This window comes from Patagioenas fasciata, chromosome 3 (genome assembly GCF_037038585.1).
Source record: "Patagioenas fasciata isolate bPatFas1 chromosome 3, bPatFas1.hap1, whole genome shotgun sequence".
Taxonomy (NCBI): domain Eukaryota; kingdom Metazoa; phylum Chordata; class Aves; order Columbiformes; family Columbidae; genus Patagioenas; species Patagioenas fasciata.
Genome location: NC_092522.1, coordinates 110,723,922 through 110,751,018, shown reverse-complemented (window position 1 = coordinate 110,751,018; position 27,097 = coordinate 110,723,922). Strand labels below are relative to the sequence as shown.

The window sequence follows — 27,097 nt, the reverse complement described above, 5'->3', positions numbered from 1 at the left end:
CAAAATGTTTAATTAAAAATGCTGTTTCCTTTCATTATATTTATTGCCACTGAAGACCTAATAGGCTCCTATCAAAGTCTGAATCACTCTGTGGAATTGCCCAACAAACACAGAGCAGGATAACTATACACCTTCTGTAGGCATTTGAGTTCCATGGTATAAGTCCCACCTTTGATGATTACTAAAATATTTGCAGTAAACCACAAAACATCTGGTTCTGTGGCATCCTTGAAATTCAAGCCAGGTTTACCAGATGTTTGGGACTTTTAGGATAAATTTATTTTATACTGGGATGCTACAGTACAGATACACATTACTTCATACATAGGTAACATGGCACTAAGAACATGGTGGCAGAGAGTATTCTGGACTCTGAACAGATTTTTATTCCGTGTTCATGGCAACAGAGATGGCATTTGAATTCACATAGATTAAACCCAAAGACATATGAAGTGCTGCAAATGGCACAGGGAAACCTTAGGTTCCAAAATTTATTAAATCCAAGACTTGCCAGGATACAAAATAGTGCCAACGGCGATGCTACTTGTTTATATGCATTCTCAGTAGTGTGTATTGCTGTCCTGAGCATCTACGTGGCACCTGGTCATGTGGAATTGGACTAAGTTCATCAATGCATTTAATATAAGCCAACATACAGTGCTGTCACATAGCTGTAGCTATCTGTTACTACCTACCTGGGTTGGTTATGAACAAACAACCAAGAAAGAGAAAGCTAGCAAGCTACAGGCCTTCCTTATCTAGTTGTTGAAGCTTAATCACTGAAGTTACAATCCCAAGCCTCTATTTTTATTTGATAATGCATACTGTATGTAGATAAAATGGCAATCAGTCATCAAGTATTGAGCTACAGCAAACACTAACACAGGTTGATATAGTTTATGTTTACAATCCATATTAATGAAGGAAAACAGGAATTTCTCTCCCTTCAGAATATTTGTAATGATCTTAGCCTAGCAAATAAATACTATTCACAGATCAAATTTACTCCTGCTTATTTAGCCCTTAGCATAAGCTAGATGAATGGTTATGTTCAGACAGATATTACTGATGTGCAGATTGTTTTGCACAACGACCCTCTTCCCTGTCTTAATAAATGGCAGAACATCACGCCTTTTCCTCTGACCAACCTTCAGGTTCAATCTCACCTTTGGCAAAGGTTTCTGGAATGCCTGCATTGCCAGCAGAAGGGGACCAGCTGTCGTCCAGTTGTAGTACCTGGCCATGCAAAAGAGACAATTACTGCATTTTGTAATCCAATTCACAATCTACCTTGTATTTATCATCTGGCAGGTCAAAGCCATGAGGCCTCTTTAGCACAGCTCAAACTCTGGCCTGCACCAGTAACAGCAGACCCACCTTATTCCACAGTATGTTCATAGGTATTTATGGCACATACTTTCCAAGATATGCAACAGATGCTAGGTCCTTAAGCAGAAATGGTATTTGTTGTACATTCCTCATGTCCTTACTATACCTCATTATCACAGCATGAACTACATTTTTTATGTGCTGTTTTAACTGTTTTTCCATCAAGGAATTACACAAAAGGTAAGGGTCGTAGTCTGCAGGATGTCAAGCTTTTGCTATTACATGGTGAACACACGTCAGCTCTTGTTACAAACAATAGGAAAAACACAGTATTATCATCCGTCTAGGGAGATGAAGCTCACATGACATCAAGAGAATATGACAGTAAGAGCCTCACTAAGTACTCTTCCCAACAAATCAGTAGAGTAGGTAAACACTACCATCAAATTCACCTCAGATCATAGAGGTCAGGTAGGAGGCTGTAACAAACTACATTAGGATGTACCAGGCACATCATATCTGTATGAGCGATATCCATGAGTAAGGGTAGCCTAACCTCTAAGGGCAGCACAATGCCATTGTCTCTCCTCTTGTTACACTGTATGCCAGGTGCAAGGAACTCAAGTTAAAACACCCTCCAAAAAGCTGCATCAGACACAGACCATAGCGCTGCATTGCTGCCAGCAATATAAACGTAAGAAATAATGTCTTAGTCTTGCAGAAATAGAAGTCTCATACTCAGTGGGTGAAGTTTGACAAGTCTTGAAAAGCAATGTCTCCATAGAGGCATATTAGCAAAATATTCAGTATACACAGACAAACTGCTGGGTACAGAGTGCTTGCAAGCAGACTGCCATATCCCTGTAAATACTAATTATTCAAAGTAGCTCAGGGCAAGCCTTAGCAAGTTCACATCCTATTTCATTTTTAATCTGTCAATTGAGTGTGAATACTATTAGCATTTAATATCAGCTTCTTGAAATTCAAACTGTGCCAATAAGCTGTAACAGGTCGTCTGAAACTGCTCTTTACTCTCAATTTAAAGAAGGAAAGATAACTGAAGAACCTGAATTCACTAAAGAGTTGACTCTTTCAGAGCAAATCTAAGCTGTGAATGTTTAAAACCTATTTTTTCAGCTACAATGAAACTGATCTAACACATAAGCATCACATAAGTTTTTGTTACAAGAGTAAAATATTCTTTTTCCTGAAATATACTTACTTATTTCCAATCTTAACCACAAGGTTAGGGTCATCAATGATACCAGGATTGTCCACGAACTGCTGATATGTTACTGCATGTTCTAAGAACTCTTCTGTGGGAAGAAGAAAGTACATACATAAAGTATGTGTTTACAGATGCCTAGGATGGGCCAACTTAAACCTCTTAGCATCTCTCAGACACATAACCTTGGCATTTCGGGTCAGCCCTTCATTACTAGGGTTCTGAGATGAGTAGTAATATGGAAGAAAGATGTTCAGAGACACTCAATCTCAGAAAGATGCCGAGGGTTTCTTTGTTAGCTGCTGGGTGCCCTTCCCGTTCTAAATACAAGCTAAGTGAAAGCTCAGGGATGAAACTGCGAGGGAGGAAAATCAGGTTTCTAAGCAAGGCAAGTACTTTGTCATTGTCTTTCACTGATCCTCTTTCCAAATTAGGAACAGGAACTGACAGGCTCAATGTATGTGTAAACCCATAGCCAGAAACTTAATTATCACTTGTAAGGCCTTCAGCAAAATGAAAATGTTTATCCATAAACACCCTTTTCTACTGCCTGTAACACCTTTCACAAAATCTATGCAATTCACAAGTGATGCATATAATAAATACAACTCCAATAAATCACAGTATATTTCAAGTTTTTTAATAACTGGTTTCTGAACAGCAATCAGTGTAGCATCAGGCTCATATGATTTTCAAAACTGCAGAAACTGCAAGTCTTAACACATTTATGTTCACCTTATGCAGCTGGAAACTTAAAGCACAGAGCATTCTCAATAACTTATCTGAGAGTTACACAAGAACCCGGATGTAGAGCAGGAACTCTGGTTACAGTTTCCAACTCCTCCTCCCATTGTCTCCATTTACAAACTACCTTTTTCATTTCTGACACCAGCAGCTGGGAATTTCCTAGCTATAGACTGTACCAAGTGGCAATAGTGCCTTTAACACTATTGTGATATAAAATTTAGTACTGTCAGGAAATAAAAACACCAATAATATACTTTGAAAAAATTTAGTATATATTGGATTACTGAGACGTGTTAAAAATCACAAGACCTACGTAAGCCCACTATTTCAAGCCTGAAAATTCTAGGAAACTTATTTCAGGGACAGTATTTATCTTTTCAACACATTCTTAAGTACAGCCACAGGAGGGCACTGCTTCCTCGGTCTAGGATGCTAAAACTTGGCTGACAGCGCAAGCCTGGAGTTCTGAAGGGATTCCTGTACCTTTGGTTATCTCTTTGTTGTCAGTAAGGCCTCCACAGAGAGAAATGGCAATGGAGGGCAAATCTCGAATTCCATCCGAGGTGCTTTCAACTCCACTGTCAACACCTGAGCTCCCGACAGACTGCGGAGACTGACTGGCGGATCGTGGCCCCATGTCGTTCGTGTTCTTGCTTTGGACAGCATCCCCACTGGAAAAGAAAAATCTGGAATTCAGTCCTCATGTATTCATTCCCAATTTCTCTCCCTTCAATAAACACCATTTCTTTCTGGCACACATTTAGGGAAAAAAAAAAAAATTGCTTGGTTTTGCCATAAAATTTAAACAAAGCAGCAGAGACCTCATGTACCCTCAAATATTAGATTGCTTCCACTTTCTTGCCTAAACTAGGCATGTATAATGATACCTACACTTACTTGCAAGAGATAGGATAAATAAAACAATAAACTATACAACCTTAGTAGACAAAATAATGCTACTGTAAGCCGAGTTTATACTAGTAGAACTATTCCCATGCTGGAACAAGAACAAACGTATTAGTTTATTATTTTATATTAATTATATAAACTGATAGCTAAAGCCAAAACAAAGGATGTGTATGTGTATTTATTTGTCATGTACATACAAATAAAATACTGAATATATAAACCATTAGGATTAAAATTTTAAGAAACAAAAATTAATTATACCCACTTAAAAAATCTGTGTATAAATGAAATCATTATTACAGAGTGTGGGCCCCAACTCTGCTTTCCATTCCAGATTTATATGAATGCATTTGAAAAAGGAATTATCAATCCAACTTTTTTCTCCATATTACTGATCCTTCTCTGTTTTACTGAAATGCTAATATTACAACAGCTAAGTTTAAGCAAGCAAGAAAGAAAAATAAAATATGCAAGCTACTTTAGTTGTTGCTCAATGACTTTAGTCAAGTGACTAGAGTCTGATGTGGAAAGCGGATGAAAGTCTCTAATATAGATCAGAACAAGCCGGAAATTATATGTTCAGGGTAAAATATTTCCATAAATAAATCTGTCATGTGTCATCCAAAAATTATTTTCTAACATTCATATTTATAGGTGATCACCCACAGTAGAACAACATTATAGCAATTATTTTGTGCTAATGCTCTTAGTAGCAAGACATGTTCTTCACGGTAACAGGCAAGGACATGCGGATAAATATATCCCAAGGCCAACTGCTCTCCCAGGGCATGTGAGTAATACTCGCAAACATCAGTGTACATTACATAACAATCCACAATCAATATATGATGCTTAATTGACCCCAATAGAAAAATCAGCTTCAAGTACATTTCTCAGGCCCAAATACAGAGCCTTCTAAAAGCTCTAGTATTTCCCTTCACAGAGTTTTATTTTCCTTCTGCCTTCATCTCTGCTTGTACTCTGCAAAAGTAGTCTTATTTGGTTGGCAATTAAGAGTCTGATCGAAATCTGAAAGGTGCCAAGAGCTCTTTAAGTAGTAAAAATATAAGAAAAGGATTTATACTTCTTGGGGAAATAAAGTGCAGCAACTTCTGGTTCCATGTCAGGGAGGTCATCTAAATAGACACCATCAGCACCAAGATGACGGCTTCGTTTGTCTGTAAGGGATGGCACAAATAAGCCTATTAATGGACTTCTGAGTAACACACCAAAACTATTATTCCTGTTTAACTATTTATTTCAAGATTGAGAAACCAGACAAATTGTAACAGTGTGTGAACTTTTCTATGAAATGGTACTGCCAAAAATTTCAAAACAAGTTGCTCATATACATTGTTCAGACTTTGAATACACAACATGGGACAACAGGGAGCTAGTTCTGAGGTATGCTGAAGCCTCTTTATCCCAGACAAAACCACTGGGAATTAGAAGTCCGTGGTCACTCTAGGAAAACAGCAAAAGGAAAGCTTTCTGTGTCATTGTGTAGGCCTGTTATCGCAGTAAGGCAATCAGGACATTTAATCTCCAAGAACTAATCTTCAATGCCCTCCTGCAAAAGGATAATAACACAACAGACTATACTATAGCTACTAATAGACTGTAACCAGCTTGTTATGGAGACAACTCACTGTCTAGCACATACATCCCAACACGTTGCATGTGCACATGCACCATTGCAGGGGACAAAAAACCCTCCTGGGTTGTACCAACACACAGAGCCATCGCTGCCCTGCCATTGCTGGTTCATCTAGACAAGTAACCACTGTAAGGCCAAGGCCTAATTTGGAATTCATTCTAAAACCCACAACTTCTCACTGACCCGATTTGCAACATCAAACATCAGAAAAGCGATCAGAAAAAAAGTTACACAAAGAATTAGTAGTAAGCAGAGTAACACTGTCATTTTTTCCTTCAAAGACAGTGGAATGCATGGGGAAGTGGCTACAAAACTTGTGCATTTATTGACTAAAAAGCAGCCGCACAAACTGGGCTTATTTGAGGTTTATGTAATTATAGAAAAATCGGAGCTCTAAAACATAACATTTGTAAGCAAATAAATTTCATCTGAATACTGTAACACTTATTATAAAGCACTATGAGTACAGAGCCCAGAAATCAAGTAGAAAAGTGGATGGAATTATATTTCACAATTTCAGGATAGGACGTGTACCATAGGGAACTGAAACTGCTCACGTGAAACAAAACACCTTATTTTATAGTAAATCTGTTGTTTGTGCAAAAGACATACTACTACTTTGTATTATCACAGAGAGGTTCCACAATTACCAGCGACGGATAACACCTCCGAAAGTAGTGAGAGCACGTAAAGCAGCAGACTTACAGTGTGCTTGTACCAAAAAGTGAAATCTCTGAACCTGTTGAATATGGATGAATTTGGAGTAAGTTTTGCAGTCTTGCTCATATACAGAGAGCTGACAAAAACCCCAGACCAAGAAGAATCTTATATCTTACTACATGGCTCCTGTGAGCAGCCTGCTGCACAGCTCAGGTTTTGAAGTTTCTTTCCAAAGCTTATTTCTTTTCAGATCTGAAAGTGCCTTCAGGGCACAGATTAATTTATATGACAATGAGGTGTTTTATCACCATGAAATTTAAAGACCAAATCATACATATGAAAGTGCAGAATCAACAGCTTTACCTTTCTTTCTGGAAGGAGAATCTGTCTTGCCAGCTGATTGGGCTGAGCAAGCTGCAGCTTGTTTTATTTCTTCACTGGCAGGCAGTGGTGGTACAGCTGCTCCTGGAGACTCTATCTCTGCCTTATTTGTCTCAGCTGATAAGGGCTCACTGTCATCCCCAGTTGCTGTACCTGCTTCTTCAAGGGCAGGTAGAGGAGACACAGTGTTAAACTCCTCTACAGGAGAACTCTGAATGACCCGAAAGTGAGTGCTTTCCAAAGGATTTACATCCACCACACTGGGTTCCTTTGCTTTGAGCATGGAACTGGCCTGTGAGGGGAAAAAAAAAAAAAACAGCTCGCTATTAAGGAAAGCTCTTACACTCCAGTGAGATCAGATTCTCAAGGTACACAACTACAGCAGAAAGCCACAACTAACTCAGGTAGAGACTACAGCATACAAAAGACCTCTCTGCTGTGCACTTGCTCACACAAAACTCATCTGCATCTTGGGGCCAGGAAAGCTTTGTTCTGCAAAGTGCTCTACAGCCCTCATTTCCCACTCACCTACCTGGGAGCATGTCACAACTCCAACCCTGCCCTCTTCCTGGCAAGTTCCGGCTTTTCATCAGAAGGTAACCCCGACAAACATGAGAAGGAAACACAGACTGGAGTCCTTAAACAATCAGGATGCTCTCAGGGACCAGCACGGGGGCATAAAGTCATTCATTTGTACCCCAGATTTAGATTCTACATCACTTTATGGGAACAATTCTACATCTTCTCTGAACATTGCTCAGGAGGTGTTCTTACAGAAGGAAGCTGAGCTCCTACAGCAGCAGCTGTATACCTGCTGTGACCTTCTTGTCACAGCAAATTCCTACACGAAGAGCAACAGCATCCAAAGTGTAACTCCCAGTTCAGATACGGCCAGATCATTGCCAAATAACCTGGCTGGGACATAGAATGGGACTGCAGAGGGAAAAGCCTCCAGGAATAAGATTTGCAATATAGACCAGGCTGTGTGACTGGGACAAAAATGAAACACCTAAATCTACTAAGAGGAAACCCCGAACTCTAGACTGGAAATGCCAATTTGAAACTCCTGCCTGGGTCTGCACACTTGAATCAGGTCTCTATGTACAGAAGATAGCTCCCAATTTTCTTGCAATATATATGATGAGGAGAATAATGCAGAGGTGATACGACAGCTCATGTTTGGCCTAGTAAAAAAGAGGCCAGAGCTTTTCTGAAGGAATTAAGAATTCTGGATTCCCATCTCTGCTTTTTCACTAGCTACCAACAGTGAATTGAAGATAAATTATAATAGTCCAATTATGATTCTGGTGTCACCACCAGAATGAAAAAGTCATCTTCTTTCTGAGGAGGATACCCACTTCCCTAGCCTGCAAGGCCAGGGCTTTGTTTCTTTATACTGCTCCTGATGCCATCACAGCCCTCAAGTCAGTCTTAAGCAGAAGGGACCAGACCCCACACCGTTCCTGCCTCAATAGTTCCAGTACGCCACGGGAACTCCATCATTATTTCTCAGACCCTGAGGCATGTGTAAGCCTCAAATCTCCCCTTCCCTGTAGGAATGCTCCAACTCCAGAGCTACCATAAGGAGACAGCCAGTACCTGACTGCCCCGCCGTGTGCTCCTGTGCAGCATGGGTGACAATGCTGCTGGCACACTGCAGATCCCGCCATCTAACACGAGACAGGCACAAAGCCAGTCACTCAGCCAAGGGAACAGCACGTCTTGGCACGCAGAGACACGGAACTGCAGGTGTTTCTGGATGCTTATGTACTCAAGTAACACATTTTAATTTTTGTGAATCACACTGCAAACACCAAGCACCTAATTTCCCTCTAAGACCATTTCTGAATTTCAATGATTTACCAAAGGACAACGGGTTTGATTTTCTATGTTATTTAAGCTTCTAACTTCTACAAGACTAGGTCTCAGATACATCTTAATTTTCTACTGCATATCATCAATGTTGAGAACATCCATAGCACAATGTCCTTTCCTGTACCTCCTAAGGAGCAAGATCCAATTCTCTTACATAAATATTGTGATTTTATGTAAAAATAGGATCCATTCCGTCTTGGGCAATCTGCAATAGAATAAGCACATTTGCCCCACTAAAGCACCATAGATGCTAGCAGGAATTAAACAAATTATGTTGGATACCTTTGCAGCCTGAGGTAGTTCTCCCCAGGCCCAGTGCATGTGGGGATTATTCTTCAGTCCACTTCTGTCCGCAGGCTTACCTACTAATTCTGAGTCACTTTGGGGAGTAGGAGGGCGTGAATCTGAGGGACTGAAGAAAACACAAACAAACAGAAACACTACTTATTACAAAAAAGTTACAGAAACAAAAGTAACCACAATGCACTACACACTTTCCAAACGGATATCCACCACTGCAAAGCATTGAAAATCTAAATAATTATCAGCCAACTGAAAGTGCACAAGCACGGAAAAACAGTTTAAACAGTTCAGGATCCTCTTAGACTGGCATTCTGAGGTCTCATCTGTTTTTAAATGTGCATCACAGAAGTAGTATTTCAGAAGCTGGAAGAGACTGGCCCTGAGCATTTCAGGAGGATTTTTGGGTTTCTGTGTGGAAAAAAGAACAGGGATGGCATAAGCAGCAGCAAATGAATAGATGTTAGTATTGTTATAATGGATATGAAGAGCAGAAATTACTCACATCAACAAGACACTTTATCCAGAGTAAGTAATAAACTAGTTTAAGGAATCCAGTTGATTATTTCCTTCTACTAACTTGTTCAGTTCTACCATTGGATGCACATTTATAGCAAAACCAGGAGAAGAACCATACAAATAATTTGAGCCCTTTCAGTGAAAAAAAATTTAACTGTTGCTTTGCTGACTACTCAATATAAAATTTTTAATAATTAATTAGTAAATTATCAGTTTGTAGCGTATTTTTAATGTGGTGAAGTCAATAATCTTATGTCAAGTCAGCCATTAACAAATAACAATTCACCGATTCCAGTGACAAAAGGTAAAATTCTGATTATCTACTCTGCCTTTCCGCGTAAGGCAAGTCATAGAATTTCACCCAGAACCCCCGAACAAAGCCCATTATTTTTTGTCTGAGCTACAGCATGTCTCTGGTATACTCACACAATCCTGATTTAAAAACTAAAAGCAACAAGAGAATCTAAAACATTCCTAAATCAAATGTCCAAACTGAGTTACCTTCACTCTCAAAAACAAAAGGCTTCCAAGGTTTAGTATTCTTTACCTTCTTCTTGATAAACTGAACATCCAAACCAGTTTTACTCTTTCAATATATGGTAGTTCTGCAGAGCTAGCTGATAGGGAATTCATCAGTCACAGGCAAATAATTACTTCACACTAACACAAAGCAGCTTTCAAAAAATCTGTCAATTTCACATCTGAAAAAATAGCAACCTAATTATCTCCATTATTCCTTGTTTTCACCTATGTTGTAGTAAGGGATACTTTGAATACAGACAAATACTATGACTTTTTAGCTACATATAATTATGTTATCCAACTAAACTATAAAATATATAAGCCATACTGTGGAAGATCTTTTTTGGCCCTAAGAATTTCAAATTGTTATTAGTCCTTAGGATATAACCTACCAATTGACAGATGAAGGAATTAATAAATGTGATTTTAAAACTACTTTCAAGCTTTAAGGATTCAAGAAATGCCTGGTGACCTTTTCAGCATCTTCTGCATCACCCACTGACAAGTTTGTAGGATTTGCAGTATTTTCCTTGCATCTAAGGCCCACTGAAAGCTTGAAAATCAGGAATCTGGACACTTTAGAAAAATCTCAGCAGGCAATAATGCTTCTACCGCTGCTTTAAGACCAAAACATCTGGATTTAAGGAAGTGGTGTCACTGCACAAAATAATCCGTCAATTATATATATTTTAACCTTGAAAATACCCGTTTACTTAGAAAAATCTCTGGTCTAGGCTTTGGTTCACTTATCCAGCCAGATGACCTGGTAGTAGAGGGCTACAAAGATGATTAGTGGTCTGGAGCACCTTTCTTATGAGGAAAGACTGAGAGAGCTGGGTCTGTTCAGCCTGGAGAAGAGAAGGCTGAGAGAGAATCTCATCAATCTTCATAAATATCTCAAGGGTGGGTGTCAAGAGGATGGGACCAGACTCTTTTCTGTGCTGCCCAGTGACAGGATGAGCGACAACAGGCAAAGACTGAAACACAGGAGGTTCCATCTGAATATGAGGAGAAACTTCTTGAAGGTGCCAGAGCACTAGAACAGGCTGCCACAGAGAGCTTGTGGAGGCTCCTTCTCTGGAGACATTCAAAACCTGCCTGGACGTGACACTGTGCAATCTGCTCTGGGTTGGACTAGATGATCTCCAGAGGTCACTTTCAACCCCAACCATCTTGTGATTCTGTGAGCCACCCAGAACACACCACTGCTCCATCCCAACCTGTATGTCTGTCCTTCTTTACCATGAAAAACACTGAGAGCAGCCTTGAATGTTTCACGATCTCACCTTGACTTGGCACTGCAACATGGTCAGGTTAAAGAGAGCAGATCTGATCTAGAAGCTGAGAAAACCTCAAGATTATCAATTTTGATACAGCCTGAGGCACCTAGTATGCCATCTGTTGAGATAAGCAACGAGCAATTTAGCCTGATTCATTACTCAAAGCTTCCCCAGCATCACTGGGCAATTGCAGAGGTCATATTCAGACACTCACTTCAAATTTTTTTAACTGAGTTGCTGCAACTTCTCTCCACTGACTTAATGGAGAGAAAGTTCCTGGCTGCAGAATCTTCATACATCTCAAATTTAAAATATCGTAAAAAGTGTCTGTATCCACTTTTAGCTCTGTAGAAAACACAGTCAGAGGAATCCTACACTACAGCAAAGGCTTAAGTCTCCTAAACTTTATCTATTGCATCACCTTTACTCTATAAGATGCTCCCCCACTGTAAACCAACATACTGAAAATTTTCCCCTCTCCTAAACCAGGGAACAAGGGAAAAAAAGTTCTCTTTTGGTATTGGGCTCCTTCTACCACAAGCTTTGCACTCCTTGTTGATCACTCAGTCCCTGAGGCCTTTGCTTTGTTTTTACTTCTGCACAAGCAAACAACTCTGGAAAACCACTGGATAAATATGTCATTAAAATATATACGGACTGTAAAAAGCCACATGGAAATGTCAGTCTTCAGAGGAACGCAAGTTTTCATTAGCTAAGTTCTCCCTTTTTTGTTATCACCTTAATAGAATTCAGTTTTAACCCAGGTTTTCATCGGCCTGATTTTATATTAGCCACCCTCATTCAAGGGATGATTCAGCAAGGCAATTTACTTCCAGTCGATGTCCACAAAAAAGTAAGCAGAAGCAGTAGCTTTCATTGTCACTTTCTTTCAAAGTGTCCTGTTAGCAGTAAGTACAGTTATAAGTTCAACAAAGTCCACATACTATTAACGGGTTAGAAGTGCATTAATGTATTAGAAGGATTAAAGAGCATTCCAGAAAGAGGGAGGGCAATTGTTCTACCTGTCTGGAGGAGAAAAGTGAGAAGACTGTTGAGGACAAGAGTTAGATAGGCCTCCATCTGCTGGAACACTGAGAAGAGAGGATTGCCCTGTGCAATCTATAGGTTTACTGGACAGCACACAGTATGTTGGTAGAAAAAAAAACAGGGTGCCATTATTCACAAGTGTTGATTAACGTAAGCTCTTTGTGTGTTAGCTACATGAATGCTGAATTTACATCTAGAGTTTTCAAACTCTGGAATACTGCAATCAAGAAACAAACAGAACATACAGTTCAAAAAGCTACTGAATGGGCAGGATACTGACACACGCTATCACTAGACTGGTGAAGCTAATCACGTTAAGCTCTACAGTCAGTGGAAAAAGTTACTTCCGGAACGCAATTCAAATTAAGCCCTTGCTCTGAAATCATCTCCTTGCTCTCCCTTCCGCTGTCCCTCATCTACAGCGCAGTCTATTGAGATTAGACTGCTTAGGATACAGTCTTGTGAATAGTGCCTCACTTCCATAGTTCACACGGAAGACGTGCAGCACATGCGCACAGATGTGCACAGACTTCATGGGATTGATAACACGATGCACATCAAGAAAAAAATTGTCCATTTTTTACAGTGTTCCACAGACACAAGAGTAGATGTCCAAACTAATCTGCTCTGTCAAAGGTATACACATGCACACAAATACACATACAGGAAAAAGTAAGCGAAGTCCTGTATGTGTTGTTGTCACACAATCAATAATTTCAGGTCCATCTACCTCTGCAATTCAACAGATTAGCTTTCAAAGGGACACAAGAAGCTCATACACTTGTTCACTAAGAAAACCTTCTTTAAACACCAGTTCAAACCTTGATAGTTCTTGAAAGGATTACACCCAAAGCACTAGAGATTTATATACTTGCATTCACTGAAGACCTTACAAGGTGTGTGCATCAGGCAAAGAGTCAGATTTCACAAAATGTTCATCCTCTCTACAGTATTTATATGCAGTGACATTATCAAGTATATATACGCTTCAGAATTTGTGGACCTGTCTTTGTATGCAAGCATTTGTTGAATCAAGGAAAAAGTGAACGTGAAGTTTTTGTACACTACCTGATCTCAAATATAGAAAGCATTCATCTTGTAGTTGAAAGTGATGATGTTTGATACCAAAATTTTTCGTAAGACTTCATACATCAGTGGCACATAAGAAATTAAAGGAAGGTAATCTAGAACTGTACTATCAGAAAAAATACCTTTGAATAGGTGACCATTCTCCATCTGAATGGGGGTAAGATGCAGACTGAGAAAATGTAGAAGCTGCAGGAGCCTTTATGTTAGATACTTCATCAACACAGACATCTGGAACAGGGACTCTAGGTACAGGGAAAGATGTGATATTTAAAAACCATCCTTGATTACTGAACTGTCATATACTCCAGATAACAAAAAATCCCTACTGTAGAGAAGAATTAGTATAACTTGAACTAAAGAGATAGAAAAATGCTACCTGATTCACACCTTCCAGATCACAGTGATTGAGGATTGTTCTTATGTTTTCAATGTCATTTTCATTATTTTTGTTAGTAACATTTTTAATAGCTTTCTAGCTTACAGGTTTTTCTTAAAAAAAACCACGTTCACAAACCATAGATACTGACTTAAATAGAAAATACTGTTAGAAGGTATGTAATGGAACATCAACCCAGCGTTAGGTTTCCATTATATATCTCATTCCCACTGTGATACCTCGCATTGTCCAATGGTTCTTTTTCTTCCTCTGAGCTAATCTCTATAAGAAACATGTCCTCATCTTCTGACGTGTCTCCATTGTCTTCTCTTTTTAAGCTATCTAATTTATGGGTAGACTTCCTCCTCTTTTTCCTCCTTTTTTTCACAGAGCTACAGCCTGAAGATGTTTCAGTAGAAGGCTGGGATCCATGGGCTTGAGGTGGTACTTGTGAGGATGCACCAGTGTCCAGGTTTCTTATTCTGTCTACGGAGTTTCTCTTCAGCTGAGTTTCCATTAAAACAGTTCCCTCAGACAGAATGGGAGATGTGGAGAGATGAAAAGGAATCACCTCCTGAGAAAGAAAACATGCAGACCATATAACATATTAGTCCCTCTGCCAGTTGTAAATGTGGTTCTAAAATCTCTGCTCAATTGCCAAAATCTAAAGTCATTTATTCCCCAGAAAAATAACAAAGATTGGACATCTGGGTGCTCAGTATGATCCTATAGCACAGGGGAATCGTTCCAGTGCTCCATCTCCTTAGACAAGCCAGGAATGATGCTCTTAATAAAAAGGATTCTCTGAGCACCTGTTATTGGCTAGGTTATGTCATAAGTCTCTATCCACCAGATGTTAGATACAGAGCAGAAACAAAATCCTAGTTTATAACCTGAGCATTTTCTAAAATCCATTCTTCCTTCACAACTCAGATGACAGGAAGTAGTCAGGTAGGTCAGCAGTATATAACTAGGTCACACAAACCTCCTCTTATTCCATCATATATGTACATCTCTAGACATCCATGGAAGTATTTCCAGCAATTTTCACCCACCAAATAAGTGTTACCACAGAGAAGACTTAAATATAAAGATACAGAGATTAAGACTGCATGTGCACACAGCTCTCATCTGAAGCAAGTAGTATCATACTCAACAGAGAATCATAGAATCGTTTTGGTTGGAAAAGACCCTTAAGATCATCAAGTCCAAACATTAACCTAACACTGCCAAGTGCTAGAATGGTTTGAGTTGGAAGGGACCTTAAAGATCACCAAGTTCCAACCCCTGCCATGGGCAGGGACACCTTCTGCTAGACTAGGTTGCTCAAAGCCCCATCCAGCCTTGAACTCATTGAGGGATGAGGCATCCACAGCTTCTCTGGGCAGCCTGATCTAGTGCCTCACCACCCTCACGGGGAAGAATTTCTAATCTATATCTACCCTCTATCACTTCAAAGCCACTACCCATTGTCCTACATAAGAATTTTAAAACTCATCACACTCTGGACAGTGACAAAAATTATGGGAGATATCTGAAGTGCCTGTATAAAACTCTTCTTATGTTACATTATGTAAGGACTATTCAAAACTAGTGTGGCCATAACTTACATAGACTAATATTTAATCACACAGCTCAAAAGCAGGCATTCTCATTTAACAGAATTCCACATAAACAGTAGTTGCAAGATCATGTCTTTGATAAATACCAGAATTGCTGTGTGCACCAATATTTACAAAGCATGAACACTTTTACCTGTGGTGTTCAGAGTAAAGATTTCTACAAAAAACAGGTCCATGGACAAATTAACCTCTGTTGTACACATCTTTGGAGTATGTGAACTCTGTACATGCTACTTCTGTTCGCACACTGGCATGCACATCACTTCTGATTTATTTTTCAGTTATGTGATTACTATCTTTAGATTTTTTTCAATTTTGGTGACTCAAAAAACAAAGTAACTCCACAGTATTATATTAAATTTTCTTAGCAGAAAATTGTTCTGAAACTTTCAAAACTATAAAATGGGTAGAGGTATGCTTTTCAACAAATTTTGTTAACTCAAAACTGACTCGGAAGAGCAGGCATTGAATTTTTAACAAATTAAAATTAGTTTTGACTCTCACCTGATCATTATCCATCTCCTGCACAAAAAAGGCCTCTCCATTGTCTCCTAGTTTCATGTGCAAATCTACAGCCTCTCCATTAATTTCTATGTCAACCTGGAAGAAAAGAAATATATTCTTAAATGAAAATAAAGTTATTTTAGGTACACAGCTCCTGTTCAGGTCTCCTACCACTGTCACTGGACAAATGCTTCTCAGGGAAGCGTAGGAAACCTTATATTAAATATAAAATACTGAACTTGTCTGTTTTTCTCCCCACCCCTTCACAAGGCCATCAATTGTCAGCATGTTTTTCTAACTCATTCAGCTCATTGCTGTCTTGCTCCTCTACTCAGGAAGGTTTATAGTCATTATATAAAGTCCTGAATCTTTTTAAATGTAATTCTGAATGCTTCACTCACCCCACAAATATTTCTGCTCTTTTTAATTCATAGCCTTATTTTGCCTTGTGCAAGAAGTACTTCAATATGCAAATTCTTAATATACTGTCTTTCAGTGTCATTAAACAGACTTCTCTTTACACTATGAGAGTCACAAATGTGAAAAATTGTCTATTTCTTTCAGACATTTATCTAACCACTATACAGCCTCAACTATTTCCATTTTTTGTCAGAACGATCTCTCTCTTCACCTATAACTTTTCTTGCCACCAACTCTGTTCTCACGGGTGGGTTTTTTTGGATGTTTGGACAAGCCTACATTCAGTTTATATTGCAGGACACAGTATACTATTGGCACAGTAACATTTTTAACTTCTGCCCATCATAAATACTGGTATTCTTCTCTGATTCATGTAATAATTTAACACAGTCCACAGTGATATTAGGATCTTTCTGCTGAACAATTATAACTACATTAGAATTAGACTGTATGTAGCTACAAATTATTTACTAAAATAATCCATCATGCATTATTTACTGGCAACTTTGCATCTGATATCATATTGCCGGGTCATTCAGCTTGGTTACACTTATCTAAAGATCCTCACTGCTTTTTCTGTCTTCAACTAGCCTCAACATTCTGTTATCTGAACATATTACCTCATTATTAACTCCCTTTTTATAACTATCAAGGAACATGTTAAACAAAAGGGTCTTGATACACAGTTACTAATTAAATACTATAGCCCCAGATCAGCACACTCAAAACTTTGCTCATTGAAAATAAATATTGCCAATTTCACGGTTCTTCTTGGTTTCTTTTTATAGTCAATGTCTTAGAAATTATGCTTTGAAATGGAAGAATAAGTAACAATCACTTTAACTGAATCTAGCCTCAACTTGGGCGCTTTGCAAAGAGTGTCTTAAGAGAAGTCTTGACTAGCACATCATAGAACACTCAGTAACTTTCACACCATTAGAATCCCCCTCACAGAACATAAAAAATCCTCAATTTTCTTACCACTTTCTCCCTAGAACGTAGGACTCCCATTTTCCCAAAGCGTACATGGAAAGGGGAACACTGAAGATTTCCATCTGGCTGACGTACAACAATTATATCTATACATCCAGACAGTGTGGCTGGGTTCAGTCCCTTGTAGAGCTCCTTCACAGTCACAAATACTTGCCCTGCTAACTGTCCAACGTAATTCATGGTTTGGACCTGAAAGCCAAAACACAGAACAAATAAGATTTTGAACCCTGCTTTATATTCTAGAGACATCTGAAAGACCGAGACTCCAGCAGTGGGGTATTCTTCTGTTTCACAAATAAAAAACTTCACGTAGAATCAGAATTTCACACCTAACTTATTTACCGCTGGCAAGTGTTTGTAGAGAGCTACAGAAGGACAAAACCAAAAGAGACCTTCAAAGTCAGAGAATTGTAACAACTTTCGAAAGTTCATAAAACCACTCGCATTCAAAACCACTGTCAGACTTTCAGATTCTGCAGCTCTTAAATGTCTCCAATTATCTCTGAAAAGCATTACTTCCAAAATAACATCTCCTCCGATCACTTATCGTGCCCTCAACACTAAATATACCTTTCTCATGTATTTCTACAGGCTTTTAAGTGCACAGCAAGTGAACGGTTTTAAGCTGAACTAATTTTCCACTACACTCAAGTCAAAGACTATTTTAGCACTTTCCAGGGATCTATCCCATTAAAATATTATAATGCATATGCACAATAGATACGCATTAAGGTTTGACAAGCAACCTTTGCTTCAAAGCATCTGAACTTTAGAGTGCTTCCTAACTTTACCATTTTTGTTTTAAAATTGTCTTTTAGTATCAGCAGCTTTATTAAAAATCAGGCCTGTGTTGATGGTTGAAGTGGTTGGCTTTATTTCCCATGCTCCTGGATTTATTTAGTGTTTAACATTTAGCTTCCCGCATCTACACTGTTAATGCACATTCTGTTTGCGCTTCATTAATACACTCAGTCCCCTAGACAGGACAGCATGCATACTTAAGACATACACTTGCAGGGTAGGCAAGGGTAAAACTCCCATTGATGGTGATGAGAACAGAACTGAGCTCAGAGCCCGAGAGACAGTCACAGCACTGAGCTGCGCGGCATCAGCTGCTACAAGAGACTCCTTCAGCTGTGCTCTCCCATAAACAAAGAGATGCAAGTGTGAAATGCCATAAAAATAGCTCCAATTCCTAACTGTGATTTATGCTTAGAAACAATAAACTATTAAAAGAATACAGTAAAAGCAAAAAGCATTACAGTAAAAAAAAAAAAAAAAAGGAAAAAAAGAAATCAGAAAGCTAGGAAACACTATAATTAAGGCTGGTATCTTCAAGCATAGCTGTTCTAGTTAATTAATGCTCACCAATGGTTTTCCCCCAAAAGTCCATCCACATAGGATGGACTGAAGCTTTGCTTTCTTCTCTGTTTCTATTGCACTACATGAACATCAGGACACGGATCATGCTCTGAAGGAAGAATTATTTATGTTCTTTAGGTCTTTCTGATAGTCATCACCACATTGCCTCTGAAAAGCGATGATGCTCTCCCCATCTGACAACTAGGGAATCACAAAAGGATAAAGATTAAAATTAGTCACTAACTCTGGAAAGCAAACAGACTTTTTTGAAGTATTTAGTATAAAAGATGTTAACTAATGCAAGAAAACTGTTTGGAGAAGCACTTCTGCACAGCCCTCAATTAAGGCATCTAGGAAATGCCACCTACTGAAAAGTCAACAAACAAAAACTTCATGGCAGAAAGAGCAATTATATTCAGTTCTCCGGCATTCAACTGGTACATCACTTCTATTATACGTTAAAAACATGCCTTCTTGAATGCAAATCTAGTGGTAAACTTCCATAGGGAACTGCACTTGAAACTCATGCCACACCCTGTGCTGAGTCACAGACCAACAGGTTGGAACAGTCCTCTATAGGTCACCTGGTCCCAAATTCTGCCCAAAGGAGGGACAACTTGGACCAGGTTGCCCATGACCTTGGTGTCGTTGAGTTTTTAAAGGATGAAGACTTCTCACCCTCCCTCCACTCGTGTTCCTGTGTTTGCCTCGCCTCACAGTGAAATATTTATTCCCAGTACTTAATCTGAATTTCCCTTGTTGCAACTTGTGCCTGTTGCCTCTTGTCCCATCACTGCATACCCCTAAGATTCCAGTTCCATTTCCTCTATAACCCTCAACAGATAACTGAATATCCTGAAGACTGAACAAAAGGAGTTCTACCAGCCTCTACTTTTAAGTCATAAGCTCTTAGCCCCTTCATATCTTGGTGATCATAACCTGAACTCCTTAAAAAAGCTGGTACCACACAGGCACAGATGTAAGTTCAGAAGCGAGCCCCCAGGGTGACGGATGTAAGCAAACTTTTAAAATTACTCCTCTGCTTAGGAAAATGTTTCCATTTTTACTGGGGATTTTTCTAACCTAAAGCACAGTAAGAAACGCATTTCTTACTGAGTTAGGATTGAATTTAAAGATGGCTACAATTAGACTCAAAATTACATGGTGTAGTTCACCCTAGTTAATGCTTGGTCTGCTGAAGCAACAAAATTTCTAGGTGCAAAATAGCCACAACTTCCTTGGTGGGGAAGGAGTTACTGGGACAGTACATACACCACGCTGTTTGGGAAACTTAGAGGCAAATAATCCAAATATGAGGACTCACACATCCTCTTCACAAGTTTCACCAGCCGGTCTCCTAAACCTCTAAACAGAGAATTTTGCAACTATTCTTGTTCACAACAAATCTTAGCTGCATTGTCTGCCCTGTCTTAAGAAACAGAGATTATTTTTATACTTGTGAATTTAAAAAGTTAGACACTATCCTCAAGCTCTGAGGCCAACTGGCACAGCACAGCTTGCTTCCATGCAGTGAAAATCTCTTATCCCTTAGAGTGTCACATTCAAACTGTCAGCTGTTGATGGACAATCCTCTCAAGCTGGGCTAAACCTGGCCTGTGCAACAATATCACTGTGGAATGAAAAGACAGACTGGCAGACTAATCATATAAACCCCACTTCCTCAGGAAACCAGACAAAAACAGGTTTATATTTCAAACACAGGGAACAAAAGATGCTGTAGTTAAAACAGGGGAGAGTTCAGAAACTGGACTCTGATGGATATAGACCCTTTAACCTAACTTTTATACACGCCAACCAAAGCTGAGATTGTTTGGAGTCAGAGGTTTTTCATTTTATACTCTGAACCTAAAGTCAGTCCATACTATGTCAGTACTCCCAGAAACCAGCATTCCTCAAACCCCAGAGAGACTGCATGTGGTTCTGGACCATTACTTTACTCTGGCCACTCCTGGAAGTCTTTCACTTACTAACCAGGCAGCAGCAACTTCAGCAGCAAACAAAGAGTTTACGTCATAGGCTAACCCCCCAGAGCCTGCCTGTCAATTATACTGAATTTAGTAAAACTCTTGTTCTCATACCATGCTAGGGGACATAGCATAGAATATTTTTTTTGCTGCTGGGAAAAATCAGAATCCTTTTGATCTAAGCTTACAGAAAGTGAGAACAGCCTGTACTGCATCTGCCAGGATATTCAAACGTCTTGAGTCTTGGGTTTTTTTTGGCAGGAGACACTACACAACCCCTACACTATGTATCTATTATGAAATTTAAAGTATTTTCTAGTATTATTTTTAATGTCAATTTAACTAGCGTCACCTGCCAGGAGGCTCAGAAAATTTTCAGATCTTTTGAGTTAAAAACAGCAGTCATTTCTCAGAATTGATCGTCTTGTGGAAAAAAATGCAAAAAAATAATAGCTAGGTGTTACCTTATTACTGAACTGATTTATTACCTTCCCAAAGATTGACCTAATAAAGATAATTCTTTAAAGTAACGCTCTGTTGGACGCCATAGTAAGATCAAATGTACTATCATCTCCATAATCCACTTCTTTCACACAGGTACAGGAGACTATGTCCTAATTTCACTGAAAAAGCTAGTAACTGCACACTTTGTGGCCTGTTTTTTACAATCCAGCTCCTCCCCACAACATTTCACCTTTCTTTACCATATTTTGTAAAATAAAATACTGAAAGTCATAGGAACTAAAGGCCAATTTTTCCTTTTGCAAGTCTCAGAGTCTCTTCAGGCACCACAATGCAATGTTTAACAGGTTAGATATTCGCACACATCGAAATTAGTTAGGGATACAAGTGCCATTCAACATGCTTTAAAGACGTACAGTTTTTTGGAAAAAAAAAAAAAAAAAAAGGACCATTATTTAGGTAGCATGCTGTAAGGGTAATTAAAAACTGGAACACACTTCCCTTGGAACACATGAAATCTCCAGTACAGAAAATTTTGAAAAGTAGGACAAACATCTGTTAGGACTGGTTTAGGAACAGGCAATTGTAATCTTTGGAACAGAAATTGTCACTGTGCCTGGGTCCAAAGCAGTAAACTAAACCATATCACATGACAGACCCGGCCATTACATCTATACTGAATCTATTCCAATCACAAAACGTACTTCTGGCACAATTTAGGCACAGGCCAAAAATCACTCTCCCAACAATTCCTGGGCAGAGCTGATAAGATGAACTGGGGACTACGCCCACGACCAGTTTAGAAGTAGTCATCTTCTTTTAAAGGTTTATAGAACAGATGTGAGCAGATGGTGCTAGCTGGTCTGGCTGCCAAAAATGGACTTTGGCACCATTTCATTCACTAGCACAGATGTAGCATTTAGGTCCCTTCCAGCCCCTTTCCTAGAGTTCTACAGTTATTGACTGTGCACTCAATTTGTAGGCCATGAGAGCAAAGGTAAGCATAACACAAACCAAATGCTTAGCACAAACAAAATGCATACAGATACATCTTTCAGTTAGGCCTCTAATACCTGATGTTATGATGAGACCCCTGTCTGTGATGGAAGCGACAGGCATAAGCACAGAACAAACCAACTTCCCTAAGAAATTCTCCATACAACTTACAAAATGGTAAAAGGGAGCCAAAAACTGTTGGGTCAGTGTTCAGTTAAAACAAATCACTGCAGCTCTGCTGCTGACACTGGAGCTATAACAATTTTACAAACCTGATCCATCTGGTTCCCTGATCTGCCCTTAGCTTATGTTTTGAAGATGTAAAGCTTGAGGGAGACTAGATTATATTTGGGAATCAGGCTGTGGCCCCTTCAAGACAATTATTCCTCATTTACAAAAACAGTAAACTACAATATTTCAAAGACTCCTAGGTAAGTGCTTACTCTTTTACTATGTATCACACATTTGTTTTCTTGACTCTGAAGCAATCAGTTTTGTTTACAGTGTTGAACACCAACTCCCTCTACAGCAATTAATGGAATTCTGCTATTGACATATTCTTTACCATGCAAAACAGTATCAGAGGTTATGTTCTAAAAAAGATATATGATAAAAACCTAAGAGAGAGAAGGAAATATTTCAGATGAAGATTCCCTAGATGGACTCCTTCAAAATTAAGCTTAGCCATTCATGTCTGTACCACAACCACAGTAGCAATGATTCCTTAACTACAACAGCTTATAATAAGTATAATCCTATTATTTTCTAAAAAGGTACTTCTGTTTATTAGTAAACAGTCAATACATTATAAAGCCACTAATGCTGTACAACCATCACATTCAAAGTCCTTAATATTTTAACTAATTTCAGGTTGGAAACTGAAAATCAGCAATAACTTTCTAAATATTTTTTCGTAACTATTTATTAGCTCCCACATCAATTCAACCCAGAGTCTCTGCCATGAATTCCCATCCCACTTTTTGTGGCGTAAATTCCCAGCCAGAAGTTGTGCATTTCTCAAAGCAAAATCAGAGCCTGGATTTAATTTCTCTAGAGGAGCAGTGCACAGGACTTTAGGAGACCTCAGTTTGGGTCCCTGCTTTGCCACACGGTCTTGAGCAAGTTGCTAAGGCTTAGCTCCTAGAGGGTCTCTCAAGCAGGGTCTCTCAATGTGGCTGTCTCTCAACCACAGCATGCCAATCTCATCCAAGTGAAACATAGACAAACACTCTCCCTTGGGCATTTATTTTTTACCCTGGACATATAAGCTGGAAGGGAGCCATAAGCAGCCATGGCCCTGATTTGTACAAGTTTTTGAGGGAGAACTCCAGAGCATTCTGCTGAGCAACATGATTCTGGTTGTTCTGTGAACAGGAGGGTAAACTCTGTCCAAACCTGATTATGTGCACATTTTTCCCAGACCTCCTCACAGCCACAGCAGCATGGGACAGACCACAGTCCTGCAGGTGATTTGACAATACCTCTCATCAGTCAGCAAACAGGTGCAATTCACTTGTACATCCCAAATCAGAAAGCAAAATGTAGCATGTGGCTGCCTCTATACCAGTGTAAGAGCATTTTGATTCCTGACAGCCAAATCTCCAGAAATATTTTAGGGTTGGGATTATCCTCGGCTTAATTCTATCAGGAACTATTTGACTCCTATTCCAATTTATCCAAGGTGCCAAAAACTGTGACCTCTTATAATAGCCAGAGAGTCAAATGGATCAAATGTCAAACTTATCTGTCAAGCTTCCAGTCTCTCCCAGAACCCACTCTCTCACACTCACTCACAAATACATACTCTGACTATGAGATGACAATTCACTTGGTATTGCACTGCCTTTCGAATATCTGAAATATTACTTGGTTCAATACTTCACAAAGTCTCTGTAAAGGACAGAACATTTTCTTCAGAGCAGCTGAAATAAAAAATTCGAATTGAAGACCTGCATGTAATGAATCCTCAAGTTCAAAGGGAGGACTGGCCTGTAGTGCCACAGTCAGGGCATCGGACTCGCACACAGGGGTCCAAGAGAACTATTTCATGGCCAGTTCAAGTGTACAACCATGGTCTCCACACCAGCCTCCCAATCGTGTATTCCCAGTTCTCTCAAATCTTGCCCTTGTGTCAGCACTGAAAACACCCCTAAAGCCATACAAAAATAATTACCAACTGGATCAATGAGATGACATGACTCACTGCACACCCATACAAGTGCTAGCCTCAACTAAAAAGAGAGAAGCCAAGAAAGAGTAGGTGGTGGGTAGTACTCTTTCGGCATTTTGGGCTTCTTGAAATCATCTCTCAAGATTCATCTCCTCCTTCCACTGGGATCTCCTGGGAGACCTTCCACATTTCCCTCCCTTTTCCTGTGTTTCAGCCTCCCAGCTGTCAAGGGCTTCCCTCCTCATGGAGACACTTGGGGGGAACACGCACAAGGGCTGACACCCCTTTGGATTGACACTGCATAAACAGGATCAAACTTTACAACAAATTTAAAAATATAAACTGATGCCTGAAACTGAGAACTTCTGAAATAACTGTGCTGCCCTCTGCTACTGTTCTGATGTCAGAGGAGGAACATAAATCAGCATGGAATCACAGCAGTAGCTCTATGCTGATACCTCAGGTGACTTGGCATCCTCTCTCTCAGTGGAATCAGAAAATAAAATTGTTAGACTACAACTTCACATTTTCTGCACTTTTGGAGTTTAAAGTAAGTTCTTACTGCATTCCAACTGTTTCTGATGGTTGCTGAGTGTATGTAGATGTGTTCATAAACAAATGTGTGCACCTGCACATCCTCAGGTATGGAAAAGGGTTAAAGACTAAAATTTGCCCAACTCCCTTGCAAACAGACCATGCTGAGTCAGGTAAGTAGATATCATCAGGTAGTCTATATTCCACATTAGTGAATTTGAGCTATCAGAAAAGCAGAAAGTATCTAAAACCATTAGAAGCTACTTTCTTGGCTTTATGCCTAACATCATAACATAATTGAGTCTCCCCCATCTTATCTCCTTCACTGTCTCCACACTTTTTCTCCAGTTCTCGTAATGGAATTAGACTCATTTTACTGTAACAGGCCTGTATCCAGCTGACTTCTAACTGGGTAGACTTGATGACAGCAAAACCGTATCTACGTACACTAAACATATGTTGGTATTTGTTTTCCTAAGACAGCAGAAACACAGAAAAAGCCAGCCACAAAATAAAATAAACAAACCACTCCAAGACACCCTCCAGACTGTGGACCAAATCAGAGGTCAATAGATCTATTGAGGCTGATGACTTTACACATGAAAGGAAAAATTATCTGCTAGTTAGTCTGCAATATCTGTGCTGAGACCCTGTTATTAGTACAGGCCTGTACGTAATTCCTCTTTTTGACAGAGATAACAACAACAGTCAACAGTTTTGTCTCCAACCGTCTCTCCACAAGATACATTCTCTTCATCTTCCTGAAGGTAGAAAAATTAATACTGTTCGAGGGTGGGGGAATCACATAAGAGAAAACAAAAATTAAGTTTAGTTTCATATGCAGCAACTGCACTACTGCCAGCCAGGCTCAGCTATGGCATTAAACCCCTCTGGCCTGTTATTGCTTTCCTTATTCCATCTCGGGGCACTAATGCAGCGATTTGCATCAGCAGTTGCCACCCAAAAGGAGGCAAAATACCACCTCTAACGTAAAAAGCAAAGTAGTGCATAGAGGGGCATTGGACTCCACAAGCTCACACACCTCGGCACGGGCAGGGACTCCAAACCGACACCCCCCGCAGCTGCCCAGCGCTGGGTGCCTCGCTCTGAAGAGAAATCAGGAAAGCATCAGATTTCCCCTTTCCCTCTCACCCCGTGCACACAGCCCTGTCAACCCCAGATGAACCCAACAGCTCTGCTGCTCGCTGTCACTCCCCAAAGCCAGACTCCCCGCCAGGGAATCAGCAGGTGCTGCGGAGCCCTGCCGGGACCAACGGGATGCCCAGGCCCAAGGGACCCGCTGCCTCCCACAGCCTACCCTGGCCAGCTCAGCGCCGGGAGCAGCGCTCCCCTTCCCCCTCCGCCTTCTCTTCCCCGCCACAAACCCCGGCACCCACCTCCGCCGCCCGCCGCCTCGCCCCGGCTCCGCTCACCGCCGCCGCCGGCTTTGTGCTCGCCGCCCGCCGCTGCGACAGGCACAGGTCCCGCCCCAGAGGATGGACCGCAGCGCACGGGGAAGGCGGGCGGCAGAGAGCGGGCGGGGAGGGTGCTCAGCGGTGGCACTGAAGCGGTCCTCACCTGACCCGCCTCTCGCCAGGCACGGTGGCAGCGAACGGCACCGCGGGGTGCGCGGAGCTCCCCCGGGGGCGGGCCGGCCCCCGCCTACCGACCGCCGGGGGGGGGGGCCGGGCAGCGCCACCGCCCCCAGCACCGCGGGGCCGACAGCCGGTGGTGGCGTAACGGCCCCGGGGCGGGGGACGGTTGGGCCCTGCGGCGCTGAGTCAGCGCGGGGGGCGGGGCGCGGGCGGGCGCGGGCGGCTCCGTCCCTCGCGCCACCGCGGGGCCGGTCACGGGCCGTCCCGCAGGCCGCTGCTGTGCCTTGGCCCGCGGGGAGCTTCGGCTGCTCGGGTGGTACTTGTGTTGGTGTATTTAAACCTTTACTTCAAGCTTGAAATTATTATCACAGACGTACCTTCTCTTTTCCCAGCTCATTTCAGTCGATGTCAAAAACATTTAACAGAGGCATCTTTTTTCAGATTTGTAGGTAGGAAGACCAGGGAGCGGAAGAGGGGATCGTCCTGTCCACGCTGCTAAGCAGGCCCTTGAAAGGCTAGGGTTGAAGCCAGGGATCCC

General features: G+C 40.6%; 1 protein-coding gene across 8 annotated transcripts in view; it reads right to left on the bottom strand.

Moving 5' to 3' along the window:
- The window catches only part of LPIN1 (lipin 1), a 47,817-nt gene extending 21,124 nt beyond the window's left edge, over window positions 1-26,693 (bottom strand). For 3 of the 8 annotated variants that reach the window (XR_011738537.1, XM_071807067.1, XM_071807071.1), the window contains exons 1-12: window positions 26,362-26,534; window positions 17,444-17,644; window positions 16,043-16,138; window positions 14,156-14,490; window positions 13,663-13,782; window positions 12,427-12,534; window positions 9,066-9,195; window positions 6,891-7,200; window positions 5,295-5,388; window positions 3,785-3,972; window positions 2,552-2,645; window positions 1,167-1,236 (exon numbers count right to left, since the gene is read on the bottom strand). Coding sequence is in view for 7 of the 8 variants with exons in the window: in XM_071807067.1 (XP_071663168.1) it covers window positions 1,167-1,236; window positions 2,552-2,645; window positions 3,785-3,972; window positions 5,295-5,388; window positions 6,891-7,200; window positions 9,066-9,195; window positions 12,427-12,534; window positions 13,663-13,782; window positions 14,156-14,490; window positions 16,043-16,138; window positions 17,444-17,635 (1,737 nt within the window). In the remaining variant the exon portion in view is untranslated. The other 5 variants (XM_071807072.1, XM_065834738.2, XM_071807068.1 and 2 more) reach the window with 4 other exon arrangements.
- Between the last annotated feature and the right edge of the window lie 404 nt (window positions 26,694-27,097).